The sequence below is a fragment of the Pongo pygmaeus genome, chromosome 22, assembly GCF_028885625.2.
Source record: "Pongo pygmaeus isolate AG05252 chromosome 22, NHGRI_mPonPyg2-v2.0_pri, whole genome shotgun sequence".
Classification (NCBI taxonomy): domain Eukaryota; kingdom Metazoa; phylum Chordata; class Mammalia; order Primates; family Hominidae; genus Pongo; species Pongo pygmaeus.
Window position 1 is genome coordinate 25570537 of NC_072395.2, and position 23348 is coordinate 25593884.

The following is a 23348-nucleotide window of genomic DNA, read 5'->3' on the forward strand; positions in this document are numbered from 1 at the left end:
CTTAATAACTCCATGGTTTTTAGTGTTTAAAACTGCCATGCTGATTATGCCAAAGCTCTACATACTTAAGAGACACACTGGATAGTCCATAATACAGCTTCAATTGACAAAAAACAGTTTAGAATTTGCTATAATTCTAATTGAGAAAACTCTGCTCTTAACGACTTACTGACCTAAGCACTTGAATGATTGAACAAAGGGACACAAAATCCTGAGAGGGCCATCCTCTACTTATTGAAAGACTACTCACAGCAAATTACTAAAGACCTTCTGAATGGCAGTGAATAACTGATGATAGAAAGGAAAATGTATTATTCTGTAACCTGACAGACACTACCAATAATGTTCATTTTAATGTCTCAACCACAGAGATAAAAGTCAGACTAGGCCAGGAATGGTGGCTCACACCTGTAATCCTAGCATTTTGGGAGGCTGAGGCGGGTGAATCACTTGATCCCAGGAGTTCAAGACCAGCCTGAGAAACATGGCAAAAACCTCATCTCTACTAAAAAAAAAAAAGAAAAGAAAAAAAACAACTGAGGTTGGAGGACCATCTGAGCTTGGGGAGGTCGAGGCTGCAGTGAGCTGTGATCGCACCACTGCACTCCAGCCTGGGAAACAGAGTGAGACTCCATCTCAAAAAAAAAAAAAAGATTAATGTTATTGGAAAGGAAAGATTTAAAGAAATCAGCACATATCCAACTCCAACTCTTCTAGAGATACCTTAAGTTTCTGAGATATAAGAATTTACATATTACATTTATGTATTGAGTGGTTCTTAAGCAGGAGTGTATCCAGATTTTGAGAAAATTGTTGTTGTTGTTATTGTTGCTGTTGTTGTTAGAGACAGGATCGCATTATGTTGACCAGGCTAGACTCGAACTCCTGAGCTCAAGCAATCCTCCCACCTCAGCCTCCCTAACAGCTGGGACTACAGCCAAGCACCACCATGCCTGGCTTCAAGGAAATATTTTTAAATATACATATTCAAGCTTTATTAGACTTACTGTATCAAAATCTTCAGGAAAAAGCCTAGACTTGTTGATTATTTAAAAATTTTCCTCAGGTTACTGGGATGCACAATTCTAGCTGAAAGCTAGTGCAATAGACAATTACTTCAGTCTCATTTCTCACCCACATGACCAATTCCCTTTCTCATTTGAAGATTTGCCCGAAAAGAGTCAAGATTAGGAGAGAGACCCATTTGCTGAAAACACCACATAATTTTTCCCGGTAAGAGAACAGGGTCTAGTCAACTCAAAATCCAACTTGATCTTGTTACTTATTTATCTTCCACCTTCCCATCCAGACACTCTAGATTTGAAAGCAGAGTTGAGACTCTAATTGGCCATTTCTACCAGAATAGGATACTAAGTCAGTTAATTACTTGATATTCCCCCTGCTCAAGGGTTTCCCCTTACATTACCACCTATTCACTGCCAATCTGGTTCCTCAGAGGCCTCCTAAAATTAATCTCTAGGCAGTTTACAACCCACTAACTCCCTCTCCCAAACTGAAAACTGTCATTCTCTAAAATCGAAGAGAACTTTGTCTCACCATACAAAGGAAACAAATAAATGAACAACAACAACAACACACACAACCTCTTCGTGGTCTTTTCCCTCTATTACCTAATTTCCAAATTGGCCCTGATATTTCTCATTGCTCTCTTTTTCCCTTTCCACTTCTGCCTCATGAGCAATCAGAAATATCTTAAGCTTTGCCACTGAGAGGTGCATCACCTTATATCTATTACTGTTTTTTAGGAACTTGCCAAAGGAGCAGGATCTCTATTCACTGAAACATGTTTAAGTTTTCTTGGAGTTTTCATGTAAAACCTATTTCAGAGCAAATTTTGCCATTTTACATTCATTAGGGGAAAAAAAGTATTACCTTTTACAAATTCAGTGTTTTCAAAAAAAGTATTTACCACAAGTGCATTAAAAAAAAAACTGTACCCTCTAATGCTTCTTTGAAAGTAACAATATTTAAAATAAAATCTTAGATAATTAGGTCACTTCAGAATATTTTCATTCAGGTTATACTTGAACTTCCAAATATGGAAAACTGGCCCTTACACAGGTCAATGTTAACACGAATGCATTTCAGTATTTTGAAGATAAAATTGGTAGATCTATACCTTGTTTTTTGATTCAATATCAGCACCGTATAAGAGCAGTGCTTTGGCTATTAATTTATCTTCATTGTAGATAGCGTAGTGCAGAGTGGTAGTTCCATACTCATCTGGAATATTTGGATCAGTGCCATGTTTCAGCAACATTAAGGCACACTCATCTTCCTGGCATTGTACGGTCTGTCAGTATTAGACCAAAAACAAATTACAAATCCTAGGAATTCAAAATAAACATTCCACAGCTTTCACCAACTACTTATATTTAAAGGAGAAAACTCATTTTTATGCTATGTATTGAAATCAAACCCACCTCACACTGACATAGTTGGCTACTGCATACCTTTGTCAGAGCTGTCCTCTTTTTGTTATCAAGGATATTAAGTTGACATCGTCTGTCCAGCAGGAGTTTTACTACTTCTGAATTCCCATTGGCAGAGGCCAGATGTAGAGCAGTCCTATGAGAGTGAGAAGACTTTTTAGGAAATTGTAGTGCACTGGCTACAGCCATATCAATGATCCACATAATTGCAAACACTGAATAGCCTGCTATTAGTCTGCCTTCAAAACAAACATCTAACTTTCCCATGAAAAAAGCACACAATTTATTATCTCTCATTACTCGCTGTATTAATGAAAGAGCAGCCTATATGAATACAAAGAGTATAGCCTTTGGATGACATTCAACTTGGGCTGGAATCCTACTTGAAGCTCTGTCACTTTCTGGCTGTTGCTTAGCCTTTTGGGGTCTTAGTTTCCTCATCAATAAAATAGGAATGAAAATAGTAGCTTTCTCACAGGAAACCACTGTAATGCTTAAATGAGACTCTGCACAAAAGATACAGAATAGTTCCTAACACAAATAACAGCTCAGTAATTGTTAGATATTATAATTTTTACTAACACTACTAAAGACAACATTTGAATTAAGTGAGATGATACAATTATACCTACACTTTCAGGTATGTTTTAAATATTACAGGTAACATTGTATTTTAGTGATTCCAAGATGATCATTTTCTCCATGTTGTCTCCACTGAAATACCACTTACAATTCATGATTTACTATAATTGGCAGCATTTAAATAATTCTCTTATTGAGACATAAAATAATGGGGCATCATACAATCCCTGGTGCCTTACATTAAGTAGAATATGTTATAATATAACAGGTCTGGAGCAGTTCCAGTCAGATGACCAGCATTTAGATAAATTTTAGTTCTTAAAAGTACTATGGAATAAGAGAGCTGAAGTGAAAACAAAAACAAATTTCCAAAATAAACCAATTCTTACTTTGGTTTTTAATAAACTTTAAGCCAAAGAAAACTTGGAATTGAAATGAATAGCATGAGCTCATTTTTTTCAATACTTAGATTTATACAATGTATGTACATCAGATATTTCCAATCATTCATATTAGGATTTAAGACTGATATAAATTTTCTCTTTTTAAAACGGATTTATGAAACTATTTGTGGAGCTTTTTTCAACTTTTACATTCAGGGATACTTGTGCGGGATGTGCAGGTTTGTTACATAGGTAAACGTGCACCAACGGGGTTGGTTGAACAGATTATTTCATTACCCAGGTGTTAAGCCCAGTACCCGTTCGTTCTATTTCCTGCTTCTTTCCCTCCTCCCACCCTCCACCCTCTGATAGGCCCCAGTGTGTGTTGCTTCCCTCTAGGTATCTGTGTGTTCTCATCATTTAGCTCCCACCTATAAGTGAGAACACGCAGTATTTGGTTTTCTCTTCCTATGTTAGTTTGCTAAGGATAATGGCTTTCAACACCATCCATGTTCCTGCAAAGGACATGCTCTTGTTCCTTCTTTTATGGCTGTATAATATTCCATGCTGTTTATGTACCACATTTTAGTTCTTAAAACTAAAACAGTCTCTATCCAAGACTTATACATTTTCAAAAGGGCAGTTAAGGGTTGTCTTTTACTATTTTCTACGTTCAGAAACGCTTCTGTTTGAAAGGAGGCAGGAAAAGCTTCAATTGAGATTAAGTCCTAATGCCACAATTTTAAATCTCTCGGCTTGCTCAAGCCCAGCAGGTAAATATGAAGTTTTCAAAGATGGAAGGATCCTGAGAGATAGTAGAATATGCCTGCCACATAATAGATGTCTGGCTTATGTCTGATGACTAAATGGACTGAAAGAATGGATGAACACAGCTTGGGAGTTCAATGTTTTTAAAGAAAACTCCTGTAGAGAAGGGCAATACATTTGCAATAGTAATAATCATTTATATTTGTTATTTTAATTTTCATAAATATATAACTCAACTAAAATGATTAATTCATACTTTTTACATGTTTATATATAATGAAAAGGTAATTATGTAATAAAATGTATATACAATAAAATCTACAGGAACAGGTAAACACAATGCCTCTACTTCTGAAGAGGGTAAAAGTTCACAGAAGATAGCCAACCACAGAAATAAGAATAAATAATAGACTGTGAGAAATTATTTGCATCTATGCAAGAAGCATATTCCGTCTCTTCCCAAGGATTATTTCATTACTAATGAACCTAAACTAAAAGTTCAGATATGCATTGCAGGAATCACAGATAAGAGAAAAGGAAAAACTTCATTTACAAATCCCCAGAAACAAGTTTGATTGTATTTTCTACATATCTTCAGCTAACACAAGAGCAGATTCTGTTCGTGTATATGTGTAACCAACTGATTTTTTTCTCACTTGATATACCAAAGTACATCTTTGCAGGTCGATATATCTCTATGTACTGACACCCTCAATAGTTACATATTATTCCATCCTATGGATGCACTGAAATTTGTTCATGGAATCTTTATATGGGCTCTTCTAAATACACTGCTATTTTAAGCAATACTAAGAAAAACAGACATCTATTTGGTAAAGATATTTCAGTGGAATGGAATTGATGAGTAAAAAGCATAACATTTTTAAAATGTGGTTCTTACCACTAAAGTGCCTGTTTGAAAAGCTGCAGCAACTTGAACTTTAAACAGCTATATAAGTACCACTGTTCTTCATCCTCACAAACTTTGTGGATAGAAAACAGTATTTCATTCCTTTTTTTTTGAGATGGGGTCTCACTCTGTCACCCATGCCAGAATGTAGTGGCATGATCTTGGCTCACTGCAACCTCCACCTCCCTGGTTCAAGCAATTCTCTTGCTTCAGCCTCCTGAGTATCTGGGATTACAGGTGCATGCCACCATGCCCAGCTAATTTTTTGTATTTTCAGTAGAGATAGGATTTCACCACACTGGCCAGGCTGGTCTCAAACTCCTGACTTCATGATCTACCTGCCTCAGTCTCCTAAAGTGCTGGGATAACAGGCGTAAGCCACTGCACCCGGCCTTTCATTCCTCCTCTAACTTAAATAGAAAACAGCATTTCATTCCTCTTCTAACTTAAATTCCTTCTTCTACCAGGAACGCTATCTTTTCCTGTGTGCATAGGTCACTGGTAGACATGCAAAAAAGTACTTTGCCCAATTTTAAAATGTGCTTATTTTATTATATCTGCCTATATAGGCCAGGCACGGTGGCTCATGCCTGTAACCCCAGCACTTTGGGAGGCCAAAGTGGGTGGATCACGAGGACAGGAGTTCAAGACCAGCCTGGCCAAGATGGTGAAACCCCATCTCTACTAAAAATACAAAACAATTAGCCAGGCGTGGTGGCAGGCGCCTGTAATCCCAGCTACTCAGTAGGCTAAAGCAGAGAATTGCTTGAACCTAGGAGGCAGAGGTTGCAGTGAGCCGAGATCGCACCACCACACTCCAGCCTGGGCAATAGAGTGAGACTCCATAAAAAAAAAAAAGAAATTATATATATATATCTGCATATATAAATAGGCATTTGTGTTTCCTTCTGGTATGTTTCTCTTTTTGTATGTTTAAAATTTTTAATCTATACTCGGATTTTTGTGATATAAACATCTAGCTAGTTTTCTCCAAAAATGAATTATGAACAACCCATCTTTTTTAAATAATACAAAACGTCCCATTATCAAGCACTAAATTCCTACATATATTTGGGTATTTCTAAATTTCCTATTCTGTTTTATTCATTGATGTCTTTTCAGCTGCTAGTAAACAATTTGTGGAAATAAATAACATGCACATTTTGACATCTGGAAAAGCAAGCCTTTTTCCATTCTGCTACAAAAAAATTAATTTATCACAACAATAAAAGACAGCATGTGTAATTTAAAAACGCTAAAACTGCTATTTTTATTTGGCTTAGGTAAAAGTGATAAATAGAAAAAGCTCACTTTTTTTTTTTTTTTTTTTGAGACGGAGTCTTGCTCTGTCTCCCAGGTTGGAATACAGTGGCGTGATCTCGGCTCACTGCAAGCTCCGCCTCCTGGGTTCACGCCATTCTCCTGCCTCAGCCTCCTGAGTAGCTGGGACTACAGGCACCTACCACCATGCCTGGCTAATTTTTTTTATATTTTTTAGTAGAGACAGGGTTTCACCGTGTTAGCCAGGATGGTCTCGATCTCCTGACCCTGTGATCTGCCCACCTCGGCCTCCCAAAGTGCTGGGAGTACAGGCATGAGCCACTGTGCCCAGCCAAAAAGCTCACATCTTAAGAAAATTCAATCTTCCTATTCAAGCACAGGAACCATCTTCCCATTTCAGTTTCCTTCTAAGGTTCCTCAGTAAAGAACATACTTACATAGTGTACATTGATATAAAATCCATACTGGATTTTATTTGAAGAATATTTAGCCCTGAAGTTGATGTGTTATGGGGCTTCATTCTTAGTTTTCAATATACACTTTTCTATAATGTATAGAACATTGTTTTAAAATCTGTAGATTAAAAATAATCTGCTGCATCGACAATTTTGCGAGTTAAATCACTTTAAAACAGTTTATTAGTGTTCTATGAGGGAAATTATAATTTGATTGGAAATCAGCTAAAGTTTTGTTTTTGTGTTGCTGCTCATAAAGGGGCCTGTGCCCTGACCTCTCTGAGGTTTCCACATCCAGGGTGGTGTGAGGCCTGCGGAGGCGAGAAAACCAGGCTCCCCTCCTCCCCCGCCAGGAGGGTATGTCCCCATCATCCTCCCACATCCCACCTCCTCCCAGCCCAGGCCTGGTTACCTCTTTTGCTTGTCCTTCTTGTTCACGTCAGTGTCCCTGAGCATGACGATGAGATCCTTTCTGGGGACTTTACCCCACCAGGCAGCTCTGTGGAGCTTGCCCAGATCTTCTTGATGGACGTGGTACCTCGGCTCCATGAAGGCGCTGTCATCGTAGTCTCCCCAAGTGCCCACGTTGCTCTTGCCGCTCCTCCTGCAGCAGGGGAAGCAGTGGCGGCACCACTTGCCCATCTTGCTCCTGAGTGTCTTCACAGCAGAGCCGTCGTGGTCTCCAGAAGTGCCCACGTTGCTCTTGCCGCTCCCCCTGCAGCAGGGGAAGCAGTGGCGGCACCACTTGCCCATCTTGCTTCTGAGACCAAATGGCTTCTTCACAGAGGAGGCAGCCGGCATTGAACCAACCTCAGCCACCATCTGCTTTTAACAGCCAGGGGAGGCCGGTAGTAGCGAGCAGATCGCCTCTACCAACCAATTTCACCAACTAGCAGATAACTCCGGGTTTCCAATCTGTTTGAAGAGGAAAGTCAATCCCAGCCAAAACCTGCCAACCCCAGCAAGGGAGCCCAGCCCACCGTACCCAGGGAAAACCCACACCCACCCGGGGAAAGCCCACACCCACCCAGGGCGACACCATGCCCACCCCAGGAATGGCCAACCCCACCCCCCAAGAAAACACCCGGCCCACCCAAGGGAATGCCTAACCCAGCAGAGAAAAGGTCAAGCCCAGCAAAGGAACGTGACAGAAGAAACGTCAATCCAAGGAGGAAATGTCAATCCAAGCGACAAATGCTAAGCCAAGCAAAGAACGCAAAGCCAAGCCAAGCACTACAGGCCAGCCAAGCCATTACGCACGAGCAGCGTGCGCATGCCAGCCGTTACAGGCCGGCCAAGCCATTAACGCGCGTGCAGCATGTGTGTGCAAGCCGTTACAGGCCAGCCAAGCCGTTACGTGCGTGTGGCATGTGCATGCAAGCAGTTACAGGCCAGCCAAACCGTTATGCGCGTCTGGCGTGCGCGTGCAGCGTGCGTGCGCGGCATGCACGTGCAGGCCGTTACAAGCCAGCCAAGCCGCTGCCCACGTGCGGAGTGCGAGTGCGGCGTGCGCGTGCCATGCGGCGTGGGCATCTCAGGTGGCGTCAGTGCACGTGGCACAGACAGTGGCCGATGCGTGCAACCCGCGTAAGTCTTGGCGCCACGAATGTCACTGACAGCCTGGTGCTCCCTGCAAACTTCCTGGGAGTCAGCCGAGCTTTCAGGCCATTGAGAAGCCTCTGGTGAAAAAAAAAGCTTCTTGAAGCAGGACTGGGGCTAAGCGGCTGGAACTTGAGGATGCTGACAGCCTCCTCTGAAGAAAGCCCCCAGGACACTCCTGGCGGTGCTGTTGTGCATGGTAGCTGCTGCAGCTCGGAGCATGGGCTGGCGGAGCTGGCTGCAAATGGCCTCAAAATCACGGAGCATGTTCTCACTCATAGGTGGGAATGGAACAATGAGAACACACGGACATAGGAAGGGGAACATCACACACCAGGGACTGTTGTGGGGTGGGGGGAGCGGGGAGGGATAGCATTAGGAGATATACCTAATGCTAAATGACGAGTTAATGGGTGCAGCACACCAACATGGCACATGTATACATATGTAACAAACCTGCACTTTGTGCACATGTACCCTAAAACTTAAAGTATAATAATAATAAAATTAAAATAAAATCATGGAGCACAAGACGCCCACCGAGCCCAGCACCTGCCTGAGGTGCCTTCGACACCTGCTCCTCTTTGCTCCACACCCAGAACACGAGGCCATCAGCAAGGGGGCATTTGGGGCCACAGGATTGCAGCCAGCTCCTGCCCTGGTGCCCCCTGCCTGTCCAAGCCAGGGCCAACAGCTGTGGGGCTTCTGGCCTGGGGGGCTCTGCTCCACTGGCATGCAATAGGGTCAAGGTGCAGGCCGCTGTGTCCAGGCCGGCAAGAGGGGGCTTGGAGGAGCACCTACTACTGATGGGGAGATGCAGAAAGGCAACCCCATGTGCAGATCCTGGGAACAGGACACTGAGCCTCCCTGGTGCTGGCCTCTGAGCTGGACCAGGGCAGTGGCACCTCAACACTCCTGCCAGGACCCTCCTGCTGCGAAGTTTTATGCAGCCAGGCTCCAGGCTGCTTCACCCAAACCACAGGTGCTTTGGTGTGGGAGGAAAAATGGATTCTGAGCCTGGACACCAACCTGCTCTTACCAAAAGAAGTAGAGAGAAAGCCAATCACAAGTGCAAAAAAAAAAAAGTACTATTTTGTAACTGAAGTCTTGCCTGATATGCAGGGTTAAGCTAAAGCTCCTCTTGCTTATACTAAATTAAATTTTGAAGGAAACAAAAGAAGACACCCACACTAAATTTCCTTGTTCCTCTGTGATCCCCTGAGCCAGGAAGCAAGAGGAAGCCTGGCCTCTTGGACTGTCTCCCCAGCTGGGGGCTGAGCAATTTCCTCCAGGGTCACAGGGAGCAGCTGGGCTCAGTGGGGCCAGGCTGCCCTTCCTTCCTACATGGGCATCCTCAAACCTTCCATTGCCCCATACAGAGTGCCATGATCCGGGTTCAAATCCCAGCTCCGGCACTCGCCACCTGTGTCACCTGGCAAATGCCTTACCCCCAGGCACTTGCTGTCTATGTCCTTCCTGACAGGAGGGATGGGAGCTGGTGGCCCTGGCATGAAGTGCTGTAACAGTAAAACACAAGCAGGAGCAGGCAGACACCTGGGTGGGGGACTGCCCTGCTGGGGGTGCTCACCAAAGAGCACCTACCTATCTGCCCACATGGCCTTGCACGTCTCAACACTTATCAGACACCTGACTATGGGAAATCCCTGAACAAAGCCCTGAGCTGCCCTGGAGAATGTGACCAGGGCAATGCACCAGGAAGGACAGTCTGGGGTGCTTGGCATGAGTGAGGATAGGCTGGGGAAATGCCAACCTCTTCCCACCAGCTTTGCGTCCCAGGGCACCCTCAGTGGACAGAGAACCCAGAGATGCCACAAGGCTTGAGCTGCATCCTAACCATCCTGGGTTCCAGCCAGCCATGGCCCAGGCCCGAAGGTACTTTGGGTGCTAAGTTGGGATGACGAGGGGCCAGGTGACACTCCTGTGTTCCAGGATCTGGTCAAGAAGGTGATACCCTATCACTGCCTGGCTCCATCTGGTCCCAGTGGAACAAGAAGGGCAGCAAGCCTCTAGCACCCACCCTCTGGGCCACCAACACCCAGGTCCACAGTGTGGCCACCTGAGTCAGCACCACCTGCCTTGGGGAGCAGAGCATGAAGGCCCAGATACGAGGAGCATAGTGCAGCAGTGGATGCAGGTGGGCAGGACGTGCTGTGCGGATCCAAGGAGCCCCTCTCTGGAGGCTTGGGCATAACCTCTCCATCTTACTGACACATAATGTTTTACCTCTTTGTAGGGTACATACAAATACTTGTTACATGCATAAAATGTGTATTCTGGTTACTTTGAATATTTACACATACTAATGTTACTTAGTCACCACAGCCTGCTGTCAAACATTACAGCTTATTTCCTCTAACAGTAGGTTTGTACCCAATAGCCAACTTCTCTTCATTCTCCCTTCCAGATACCCAGTCTTCCCGGCCTCTGGTACTGCCATTGTATTCTCTTTGTCCATGGGATCAAGTTTTTTTAGCTCCCACGTGAGTGAGAACCTACACAACTCCAGAATAGTTATTAAAATTGGGAATTATTGTTATTATTTTGTGAGACGGGCTGTCACCCAGGCTGGAATGCAGTGGTGCAATCTTGTCTAACTGCAGCCTCAACCTCCCATGCTCAAGCAATCCTCCCACCTCAGCCTTCTGAGTAGCTGGGACTACAGGGGTGTGCTACCATGACTGGCCAAGTTCTGTATTTTTGGTAGAGATGAGGGGTCTCACCCATGTTGCCCAGGCTGGTCTCCCACTCCTGGCCTCAAGTGATCCTCCTGCCTCAGGCTCCCAAAGTGCTAGGATTACAGGCCTGAGCCACCATACCTGGCCTGATCCCAGTTTTAGAAAAACTCTGTAACTAAATTTAGATGAAAATACATGAATCTGTCTGGTGATTGCTTTCACATTTTCTAAACTGTGCTTTTTTATATCATCGAGAATCTTCCATAAATGTACTTTGGTTTGAAATATTTTCCTGAAGTCAGACATATTTAGCTGTGACCTGGAATAGTTCTTTTCACAGCATCCCCTCCCTGCAAACTGCAGGTCCTGAGGTGAGTGGCCCTTGACTCTATGGACTCTATGTTCTTCCCTGGATCCAGACCCTAACTCAGGGGATAGCGGCACCGCCTCCTGCCCGGCTCTTGGCTGCCTGCACTGCTGGTCACGGTGAGAGGATGGCCTGCCCCAGATGAGTGTCAGTGTGTGTGTTTGTGTGCTTTTGCTGCATTTCTTGTGTCTCGCTTTTGTCATCTCTCTTTCTCCCTTTCCTCCCTGAGGCCTGCACAGGGCAGCTGTGCTATCCACCTCTGAATGTGGGGTGAGCTGTGGCCCAGGCCTGGGTGCCTGCTGCGACCTCCCAGGAGATGTGTGGGAGCAGACACCAGGTGGGCTCAGACACTCTAATGGGCACTTGTGCCTTGTTCTGTCCCTGTCATTTGAGGCCATTTTGGCCAAGGGAAAGCAGACCGCTCTGGCAGAAAAAGGGCCACTTTGCCTCAGGCTGGGGTGGCAACTCTGCCTGCAGGTTGGACCCATGGGTCTCATCGTGAACCCCCACGGGCGACTGGCACTGGGAGAAGTAGAGGACGTGTGGGTTCTGCCTGCCGTCTTCGCGTGTGGAGACAGGGTCCTGCCAACCGGTCTCCTGGGGGGGCGCTGCCTCCTGTGGGTGCCATGTGTGCCAGAATCCAAGCATGGGTGTACACAGGGGCTGAGCCCACTCACAGCCCAGGACAGAGTTGCTTGGCTGTTTTGGGGCTGGGAGATCTCAAAAAGCCTACCAGACCCAGCATCATCAGTGGCTCTCCCACTCTCAATGCCTTGGTCTTTCTGCTTTTTTGGCTGTCACATTGGCACATTTCTTGGTGCCGCCAAAACAATTCAAATAATCTCTTTTCAGTCATGCCTGAATAACATAACTGGCTTCAGGTTTCCTGAAAACAGAGAAAGTGAAAATCCAGAAAAAATGGCTACTTGTTTTCTTCCTCTGACGGTCCAGCCTGTCTTCAACTATAGGACTCCACACTGGCCTGGGGTCTGAGTCTCCTGGATTAGTCACTGTCTGGCTTTGATCAAAACCATGAGCAACTGAAGCAGAATATGAACGTGGAAAATGCTCTGGGTTGTCCCCATGTTGGAAATTATTGTCCAACAAACGAGTAGCTGTCCAAAGCACTGCAAGACAACTAGTGTGCCTCGGAGCTTGTCAGAGGAAGCGTTCAAGAGTGCTTTCTCTATCTCATTCAGCAAGTCTCACTTCCTTTTTATGTTCTAAATCAGAATGTTCTAAATCAGAACATAGAATCATGGGCCAGGCTTGCAAGAAGCAAACATTAACTTCTGTCGACATGTACTTAGCCAGGGCTCATTTGAATGGCCATATGCAGCAGCAAAGAGGCTGGAAAGGAGTGTAGTGGTGTAACTAGTGAAAAGAGGAGACATGTTTGTTGTTCTTCACCCCATGTATACTAAGGATGTTTTTAGAAAAAAAAAAAAAAACAAACTTTTTTTTGCTCAAGCACAGTTTATGCAACAAAATGTGACTCAGAATCTAATTTCACAAAATAAATCCAGAGGAGAGACTTGAGGGAAAAAGGCAAAGATGTAACTCAATAAAGCCCATAACATCACAGAATAGGATGAAGGTGATGGTTTCTAACCTTGAGAATGTAAGTGGGTTCTTCAGTTTCTAAAATTTATTTATCTGTTCTTGAACCCAAGAAATCAGAATAGATCATAACAGAAAAAAAATGACCTAGCTTTCACCTAGACAAGTTAGAAAATGCAGAAGTAGCCTGGCAGAACTGCAACCATCTGACCTTTGACAAAACCACAGAAATAAGAAATAAAGCAAAGGCTCACTATGCGACGAATGGCGCTGGGATACATGACTAGCCATGTGCAGGAGAATTCACACTGCAGCCCTGCTTGTCATCATATGGAAAATTAACTCAAGATCAACCAAAGATTGAAATAGAAGACTTCAAATATAAAAGTCCTAACAGACAACCTATCAAACACCTTCCTCAACATAGGGTTTTGCAAACCACTTAGACAATTTAGTACCCAAAAGAAATGCAAGAAAAAACAAAAAGTACAAGTCTGGCCTAAGAAACTACAGACCTGCTGCACAGCAAAGCAATTGCCGACACAGTAAACACACAGCCTACATGATGGGAGAAAATGTTCCCAAACCAAGCATCTGACCAAGTTCTAAAGCCAGAATCTAGAGGACCTTACCTAAATCAAGAAGCAGAAAAATAACACATGTAAAAAATGGGCAAATGACACAAACACACTAGTCAAAACAAGACCTAAAAAAGACCAACAGACACAAGAAAATGCTCAACATCACTAATCATCAGAGATGAGGTACCAGTGCCATCACACACCAGTCAGAATGGCCATTTGTCCAAACACAAAACATATTTGTGTAGCAGCAGATAAAAGTGAACACGGCTACACTCTTGGGGTAATGCAAACTAGGTCTCACACTGCGGAGAGCAGTTTCAAGATTTCTCAACAACAACAACAAAGACGGAAAGGAAGCAGAGCTACCCTTTGACCCAGCAATCCAACCCTGTGTATCTACCCAAGGGAAAAATACATGTGTCTATCAAAAAGACACACACATTTGCATGTTCAAGGGAGTGCTACTCACAGGAATAAAGACATGGACCAGACCTAGATGCCCACCAACAGAAAATCAGATGTTTTTAAATGTGATACCTATACACCACAGAATACTAAGAAGACACCAAGGAAAATCAAACACAGAAACAAAATCATGCCCTCAGCAGCAACACAGACAGAACTGCATGCCACTCTGCTAAGCGAACTCAGGCAAGAACAGAAGACCAAACACCACAGGTTTTCACTTACAGGCAGAATCTCAACACTGAATACACATGAACATAAAGATGAAATCAACAGATGCTAGGTACTACCAGACAGAAAAAGGAGGGAGACAGGAAACCTTGGAGGAAGAATGATCCAACTGGTGCTGTGTTCACCGCCTGGGTGATAGGTACATTAGGACCTCAAGCATCAAAAGTCTTCTGTATAGCCACGTAGTGAAATGAACCTGCAGGTGTACACCCCTCAATCACAATAAAAGTAGCTATCATTTTAGAAAACCCAGCTTTGGAAATAGAAATAGAAAAAAAGGAAGAAAATACAGGAAAACACACAAAAGAAAAGAAAAAGCCTACAGTGGCCCAATCCATCCATTAGTGGCATGAACACAGAAAGATAACTGAATGGACACAACAAAGGAGCCAAATAATCAACCCACAATTATAAACACTGAACCCATGGAATTCTTGCTTTTCCCCCAAAAGCACACCAAAGGCACAATGGTTGAAGAAACTGGGGGGTCACATGCAAAGGACTGAAATAAACCCTTCCCTTACACAAGACACAAAAAGCAACACAAAATCCACTGAACACCAAAGGGCAATTGTGAAACCAAAACCTCCAAGGAAAACACATAGGGTGCCTGTCTACTGTGGGGAAACTTGAACTTGTGAACCTAAACTACAAACAGAAAACATATAGGAATCAAATACCCATAGACCATACAATGGCTTTGCCATCTCGCTTTTCTTCTCAAAGGGACACAGAAATCACTGCTAACAAAAGCTAATGTGGCCATGTGAGACTAAAGACAACTTCAGAGCTTCACACAGCTTCAACACTGGAGAGAAAATAGTGAACCCAACAGAAGATATTCCACAGACTGGGAGAAAATTACAGAAAACTGTGCATCTGGAAGGGCTTCTTATCTAACATATTGAAGAAACTAATGGTCCTAAGTGGAAAAAAAGCTAAAAACCAATACACACGCTAAAAATGCCCAAAGGACTGGCATAGGCATTTCTGAAAAGACCTGAAACAGACTCGCAGGTAATAGAAGTTTCTCCACATCAGTAATCATCCCCTAAATGTAAATCTCAACCACACTCAGATACTGCCAAATTCCCCAGAGAACGAGTATGACCAGGAACAGCATAAAACTTTTTGAAGATAAGGGCAGTGTAGATTTGCAGACAGAGAAACTCTCACACACTATTGGTAGGAATGCAAATTTGTACATCCACTGGGAGAGACAGCAGGAGGTTTCTGAAACAACAATACAACTACCAGTTCCTCTAACCATCCCAACATTGGGTATACCGGCAAAGCCAAGGAAACTTGAAACTTAAGGAGATATTTGCCTTCCCATGTTTGATGAAGTACTCTGGACAATAATCAGGGTATGGAGGTAATCTACCTTTCCATCCAGGGAGGAAGAAATGCAGGAAATGAAGGATGCATGCACGATGGTATACTCCTCAGCCATCAAACTTCTAGACATCAGGTCACTTCCAGCAAGGTGGAGAAACCTGAAGGACATCAAGTTAAAGGAAATGAGCCAGGCACAGGAAGACAAATGCAAACACAGCATGATCTCATGCACGTGGAATCTAACAAAGTGAATCTCATAGAGGAGCAACGTCAATAGTGCGTACCAGAGGCTGAGGGGAGGCTTGGAAACTGCTACAAAGTGACGCTCAGATGAATGGAAAGAATTCTGGTGTTCTATGGCTTAGCAGGGTGACTAGGCTTAACAATATCCTAGCATGATATTCAATATAGCGGGAAGGGGTGATCGGGATACTCTCTCCACCAAGAAATCCTCACTATAGCCTGAAACAGAGATGCGCGGTCCTGTAATTTGATCACAACAGCACTGATCCATATGTCAAACAGTCCCTTGTGCCCTTAAAGTAAACGCATAGACCATGTGAAATTTTTGTTTTCAAATAGGATCACAACACATTTCTGAAAGTCCTGTGGGACAATGAAATGCCCGGCACTCCCAAAGCAGTTCCTACACACACAAAGTCGATGGAGTGCCATCACACTCTTCCACTTTAAACTACTTCCCAAAGCTTTAGTTACCCAGCTGATTTATGATAGGCATTAGCAGAGAAACACAGGCCAATGGACGCAATGAGGGTGCCCAGGAGTAAATTCAAATTGATATAGTGTAAGCACATGTTTAGAAAGAACCGCAAAAGTCACCACAGGAAGGGAGAGTCTGTCCAATACCACATTCTGAGAACTGGATATCCCTAGGCAAAATAACAACATAGAGTCCTTATTGTGTGAAATTCACAATAATCTATTCAACATGAATGAAAGACCTATACCCAAAACTTGAAACTATCACTCTCTGAGAAGAAAGTATATGGTGTGCAGATACCTGGGTCAACCTGGATCTATGCTTACAGTTTGCAAAAAGGAAAATGAAAAAATATGGGGGTAAGAAAAGAACACAAACAGCAAACAAGCAAAACTCACAACAGATTTGTATGCTAGTGAATTTCCTTTATTTCATCAGTAACCAATGTAGTGGAAAACTACAACACTGCACACCTCTGAATCTGCATCAGACTCATCAGACTATATGGCTTGGGGGCAAGAAAGAATGAAAACAATGAATGAAAAGAAACAAATATCCAAAGGATGGTAAGAAAGGTATAGGGGAAAACACAGCTAAGGAGACTTTTCTGGAAAAGGTGTAAGTAACTAACACTACTAACTAGCAGAAAACAGCAGAAAAGAGAAGGTAATTAGCAAACCAAAATTGGGCAAAGAAACCAAAGAGTCTTTTCTGCAAAGAACACATAAAACTGAAAACAAATGTACTTGTTAACACCTAGTTAATATCACTAATCATAAGAAAAATTAAAATCAGAACAAGACTCAGACATCATGTCCCTCTCAAAGGAAAGAGTTTCACAAAGAACTTCATATATCTTAAAAGAAGGGAAACCACAAATGCTGCTGTGAATTTCCAGAGAGGAGAGCTCTCTTATCCACAACTGCTGACAAGGTAAATTAGTATGCACACCACAGAGGCCACCTGGAGGTTCCTCTGAAAACTAAAAATACAACGACCATTTCACTGAGCCATGCTACCGCTGGGTGTGCACTGGAATCATATGTCATCAGTACACAGAAGACACATCTGCCTTCCCATCTGGTTCCACATCTGGAACCAGTCGCAATAGCCAAGAGAAGGAATCAACCTACCTGTCCAGCAGCAGAGGATGAGATCCAGAAACCGCAATATCCATTCACAAACAAACACTTTTCAGCCATACACAGGTACTGAAATCACGTCATCTGCAGCAACACTGTGGAACCTGGAGGACATTATGGTAAATGGAACACACTAGGCAGAGAAAGACAAACCTCACATTACCTCAGTCATGAGGAATCTAAGACCCTTTATCTCACATAGACCTATAAAGCACCATAGTGCTTGCCAGGGTTGGAATAGAAGGCTGGGCATGGGTGGGGACAGGAAACAGGTAGAAAGTGACACGTTGCATAAGAGAAATGAAACCTGCTGTTCTATTCCTCAGCAAGGGGACTAGAGAAAACTTTACCAGAGGATAGTTTTCAAGACAGCCAGAAAGAAGGGTTCTGGCTCTCCTCAACTCAAAGACAGGAACACTCTACAAGGCAAAAAATGACACTATATACACTGATTTCATCACTATGTGATGCATGCATGGATCCAAATATTCCACTCTACCCTCTACTTGTACACCTTTAGGATAGGGTCGATTTTGTTTTTTAAAAGCAATGTGAAGAAACAATGAATGCTAAAATTCCCATGGGACCACAAAATGCTCTGAAACTCCAAAGCCATGCTGGGAGATCCAGACAATGTCAGATGGACCACACTCTCCAATTTCAAATTTCATAGAAAAGCTACAGACCCACCTCCACCTAGACAGAATAGAAAACCCAGAAGCAACCCCACATACCTGCAACCATCTGACCTTTGAAACACCAAAATTCAGATGTAGAAAGGGCTCACTGTGCAATGAATGGCACTGGGATAGTGTCTAGCCACTTGCAGATGAACAACACTGGAGCCTTACCTCTCCCTCCCAAGATGCAAAAACTAACTCAAGGTGAATGAAAGATTTCAGTAGAAGACTGCAAACTATACAAGTCCCACAAGAAAAACTAGGAAACACCTTTCTCAACACAGGCTTTGGTAAAGAATTTAGATGACTTAGTCCCTAAAAGCAATGGCAAGAAAAACCAAAATGGACAAGTTGGGCCTAAGAAACTAAAACACTGCCAGACAGCAAAATAAATCACCAGCATAGTAAAAACATAGCCTACAGGATGGGAGAAAATGTTCCCAAACTATGCTTCTGACCAAGGTCTAATAGCCAGACTCTAACGTGACCTTAAAAAAATCAAGAGGCAGAAAAACAAATAACCCAATCAAACGATGGGCAAAAAGACATGAAGACGTTCTTGTAAAAATAAGATGTACAAGTGACCAATAGACAAAAAAAAAAAAAAAAAAAAAAACCTCAACATCACTCATCATCAGAGAAATGCAACTCACACACACACTGAGATACCATCTCCCGTCAGTCAGAATGGCCATTTCTCCAAAGTCCAACATTTACATGCTGGCAAGGCAGTGGAGGAAAGCAAACACTGCTACACTCTTGGTGGGAATAAAAACTAGTTCTCAAACTATGAGAAGCGGTTTGGAGGTTCCTCAAAAAACTTAACAACTACCATCCAAATGAGGAATCGCATAACTGGGTATCTACACAGAGGAAAACAAATCATAAATCCTTCTTTCAAAATGACACAGGACAGCTTGAACAAATTCATGCTCTCGGCAGCAAGAAGGATGAACCTGCAGGCCACTATGCTAAGCAAACTAAGGAAAGAACAGAAAACCAAATACCACATGTTCTCACTTAGGGGGAAAATACCCATAGAAAATACAATGACTTTGCCATCTCTTTCTCTCTCACTTTCTCTCTCTCTCTCTCATGAGACACAGAAATCCATGCTGACAAAAGCAAATATAAACCTGTGAGACCAACACTTTAGAGCTTCTGCATGTGGGAGAAAACAATGACCCCAAAGAGAAAGCATCCTACCTTGGCAGAAAGGATGATTGGGGGAAAACTGGAAAATCGTAATTTTGGAAGGGGTTATTATCTAACATATTCAAGCACTAAAGCTACTAAGTGGAGAAAAGATTAAAAAAATACACAAGCTAAAAATATGCAAAGGATATACACAACCACTTCTGCAAAGGACATGAAACTGATTCACAAGTGAAACAAAAGTTTCTCCACATCACTAATCACTCCAAACATGTAAGTCAGAATCACACTCCGATATCAGATACCATCAAACTCCACTGAGAATGAATATTACCAAAACAGCAATAAAAATTCTGGATGGCAGCAACCAGTGTAGACTTACAGAAAGGGAAACTCATATATGCTATTGATGTCAATGTAAATTGGTGAATATACTGTGAAAAAAAGTTGGGAGTTTCTCATACTGGGTATGCATTTAAAGCAAAGACAACTGGCACCATAAAAAATTATCTGCCTTCCCGGCCAACATTCAGATTCAGGAAATACAGAGAACGCCACAAAGATACTCTTCGAGAAGAGCAACTCCGAGACACATAATTGTCAGATTCACCAAAGTTGAAATGAAGGAAAAAATGTTAAGGGCAGCCAGAGAGAAAGGACGGGTTACCATCAAAGGGAAGCCCATCAGACTAACAGCGGATCTCTCGGCAGAAACCCTACAAGCCAGAAGAGAGTGGGGGCCAATATTCAACATTCTTAAAGAAAAGAATTTTCAACCCAGAATTTCATATCCTGCCAAACTAAGCTTCATAAGTGAAGGAGAAATAAAATACTTTACAGACAAGCAAATGCTGAGAGATTTTGTCACCACCAGGCCTGCCCTAAAAGAGCTCTTGAAGGAAGCGCTAAACATGGAAAGGCACAACCGGTACCAGCCACTGCAAAATCATACCGAAATGTAAAGACCATTGAGACTAGGAAGAGACTGCATCAACTAACGAGCAAAACATCGAGCTAACATCATAATGACAGGATCAAATTCACACATAACAATATTAACTTTAAATGTAAATGGACTAAATGCTCCAATTAAAAGACACAGACTGGCAAATTGGATAAAGACTCAAGACCCATCAGTGTGCTGTATTCAGGAAACCCATCTCACGTGCAGAGACACACATAGGCTCAAAATAAAAGGATGGAGGAAGATCTACCAAGCAAATGGAAAACAAAAAAAGGCAGGGGTTGCAATCCTAGTCTCTGATAAAACAGACTTTAAACCAACAAAGATCAAAAGAGACAAAGAAGGCCATTACATAATGGTAAAGGGATTAATTCAACAAGAAGAGCTAACTATCCTAAATATATATGCACCCAATACAGGAGCACCCAGATTCATAAAGCAAGTCCTGAGTGACCTACAAAGAGACTTAGACTCCCACACATTAATAATGGGAGACTTTAACACCCCACTGTCAACATTAGACAGATCAACGAGACAGAAAGTCAACAAGGATACCCAGGAATTGAACTCAGCTCTGCACCAAGCAGACCTAATAGACATCTACAGAACTCTCCACCCCAAATCAACAGAATATACATTTTTTTCAGCACCACACCACACCTATTCCAAAATTGACCATATCCTTGGAAGTAAAGCTCTCCTCAATAAATGTAAAAGAACAGAAATTGTAACAAACTGTCTCTCAGATCACAGTGCAATCAAGCTAGAACTCAGGATTAAGAATCTCACTCAAAACCGCTCAACTACGTGGAAACTGAACAACCTGCTCCTGAATGACTACTGGGTACATAACGAAATGAAGGCAGAAATAAAGATGTTCTTTGAAACCAACGAGAACCAAGACACAACATACCAGAATCTCTGGGATGCATTCAAAGCAGTGTGTAGAGGGAAATTTATAGCACTAAATGCCCACAAGAGAAAGCAGGAAAGATCCAAAATTGACACCCTAACATCACAATTAAAAGAACTAGAAAAGCAAGAGCAAACACATTCAAAAGCTAGCAGAAGGCAAGAAATAACTAAAATCAGAGCAGAACTGAAGGAAATAGAGACACAAAAAACCCTTCAAAAAATAAATGAATCCAGGAGCTGGTTTTTTGAAAGGATCAACAAAATTGATAGACCACTAGCAAGATTAATAAAGAAAAAAAGAGAGAAGAATCAAATAGATGCAATAAAAAATGATAAAGGGGATATCACCACCGATCCCACAGAAATACAAACTACCATCAGAGAATATTACAAACACCTCTATGCAAATAAACTAGAAAATCTAGAAGAAATGGATAAATTCCTCAACACATACACCCTCCCAAGACTAAACCAAGAAGAAGTTCAATCTCTGAATAGACCAATAACAGGAGCTGAAATTATGGCAATAATCAATAGCTTACCAACCAAAAAAAGTCCAGGACCAGATGGGTTCACAGCCGAATTCTACCAGAGGTACAAGGAGGAGCTGGTACCATTCCTTCTGAAACTATTCCAATCAATAGAAAAAGAGGGAATCCTCCCTAACTCATTTTATGAGGCCAGCATCATCCTGATACCAAAGCCTGGCAGAGACACAACAAAAAAAGAGAATTTTAGACCAATATCCTTGATGAACATTGATGCAAAAATCCTCAATAAAATACTGGCAAACGGAATCCAGCAGCACATCAAAAAGCTTATCCACCATGATCAAGTGGGCTTCATCCCTGGGATGCAAGGCTGGTTCAATATACGCAAATCAATAAATGTAATCCAGCATATAAACAGAACCAAAGACAAAAACCACATGATTATCTCAATAGATGCAGAAAAGGCCTTTGACAAAATTCAACAACCCTTCATGCTAAAAACTCTCAATAAATTAGGAATTGATGGGACGTATCTCAAAATAATAAGCGCTATTTATGACAAACCCACAGCCAATATCATACTGAACGGGCAAAAACTGAAAGCATTCCCTTTGAAAACTGGCACAAGACAGGGATGCCCTCTCTCACCACTTCTATTCAACATAGTGTTGGAAGTTCTGGCCAGGGCAATTAGGCAGGAGAAGGAAATCAAGGGTATTCAATTAGGAAAAGAGGAAGTCAAATTGTCCCTGTTTGCAGATGACATGATAGTATATCTAGAAAACCCCATTGTCTCAGCCCAAAATCTCCTTAAGCTGATAAGCAACTTCAGCAAAGTCTCAGGATACAAAATCAATGTGCAAAAATCACAAGCATTCTTATACATCAATAACAGACAAACAGAGAGCCAAATCATGAGTGAACTCCCATTCACAATTGCTTCAAAGAGAATAAAATACCTAGGAATCCAACTTACAAGGGATGTGAAAGACCTCTTCAAGGAGAACTACAAACCACTGCTCAAGGAAATAAAAGAGGATACAAACAAATGGAAGAACATTCCATGCTCATGGGTAGGAAGAATCAATATCATGAAAATGGCCATCCTTCCCAAGATAATTTACAGATTCAATGCCATCCCCATCAAGCTACCAATGACTTTCTTCACAGAATTGGAAAAAACTACTTTAAAGTTCATATGGAACCAAAAAAGAGCCCGCATCGCCAAGTCAATCCTAAGCCAAAAGAACAAAGCTGGAGGCATCACGCTACCTGACTTCAAACTATACTACAAGGCTACAGTAACCAAAACAGCATGGTACTGGTACCAAAACAGAGATATAGATCAATGGAACAGAACAGAGCCGTCAGAAATAATGCCACATATCTACAACCATCTGATCTTTGACAAACCTGAGAAAAACAAGAAATGGGGAAAGGATTCCCTATTTAATAAATGGTGCTGGGAAAACTGGCTAGCCATATGTAGAAAGCTGAAACTGGATCCTTTCCTTACACCTTATACAAAAATCAATTCAAGATGGATTAAAGACTTAAATGTTAGACCTAAAACCATAAAAACCCTAGAAGAAAACCTAGGCAATACCA

General features: G+C 42.4%; 1 protein-coding gene across 7 annotated transcripts in view; it reads right to left on the reverse strand.

Moving 5' to 3' along the window:
- The window catches only part of LOC129022338 (POTE ankyrin domain family member J-like), a 90337-nt gene that overhangs the window by 24767 nt on the left and 42222 nt on the right, over positions 1–23348 (reverse strand). For 2 of the 7 annotated variants that reach the window (XM_054468452.2, XM_063659652.1), the window contains 5 exons: positions 17527–17639; positions 15719–15830; positions 7245–7436; positions 2475–2589; positions 2141–2314 (listed from right to left, as the gene is read on the reverse strand). In XM_054468452.2, the coding sequence (XP_054324427.1) occupies positions 2141–2314; positions 2475–2589; positions 7245–7436; positions 15719–15762 (525 nt within the window). In that variant the 5' untranslated portion in view covers positions 15763–15830; positions 17527–17639. Of the gene's footprint in view, positions 1–2140; positions 2315–2474; positions 2590–7244; positions 10099–15718; positions 15831–17526; positions 17640–23348 lie in introns of those variants that run through there. The other 5 variants (XM_054468449.2, XM_054468450.2, XM_054468453.2 and 2 more) reach the window with 5 other exon arrangements.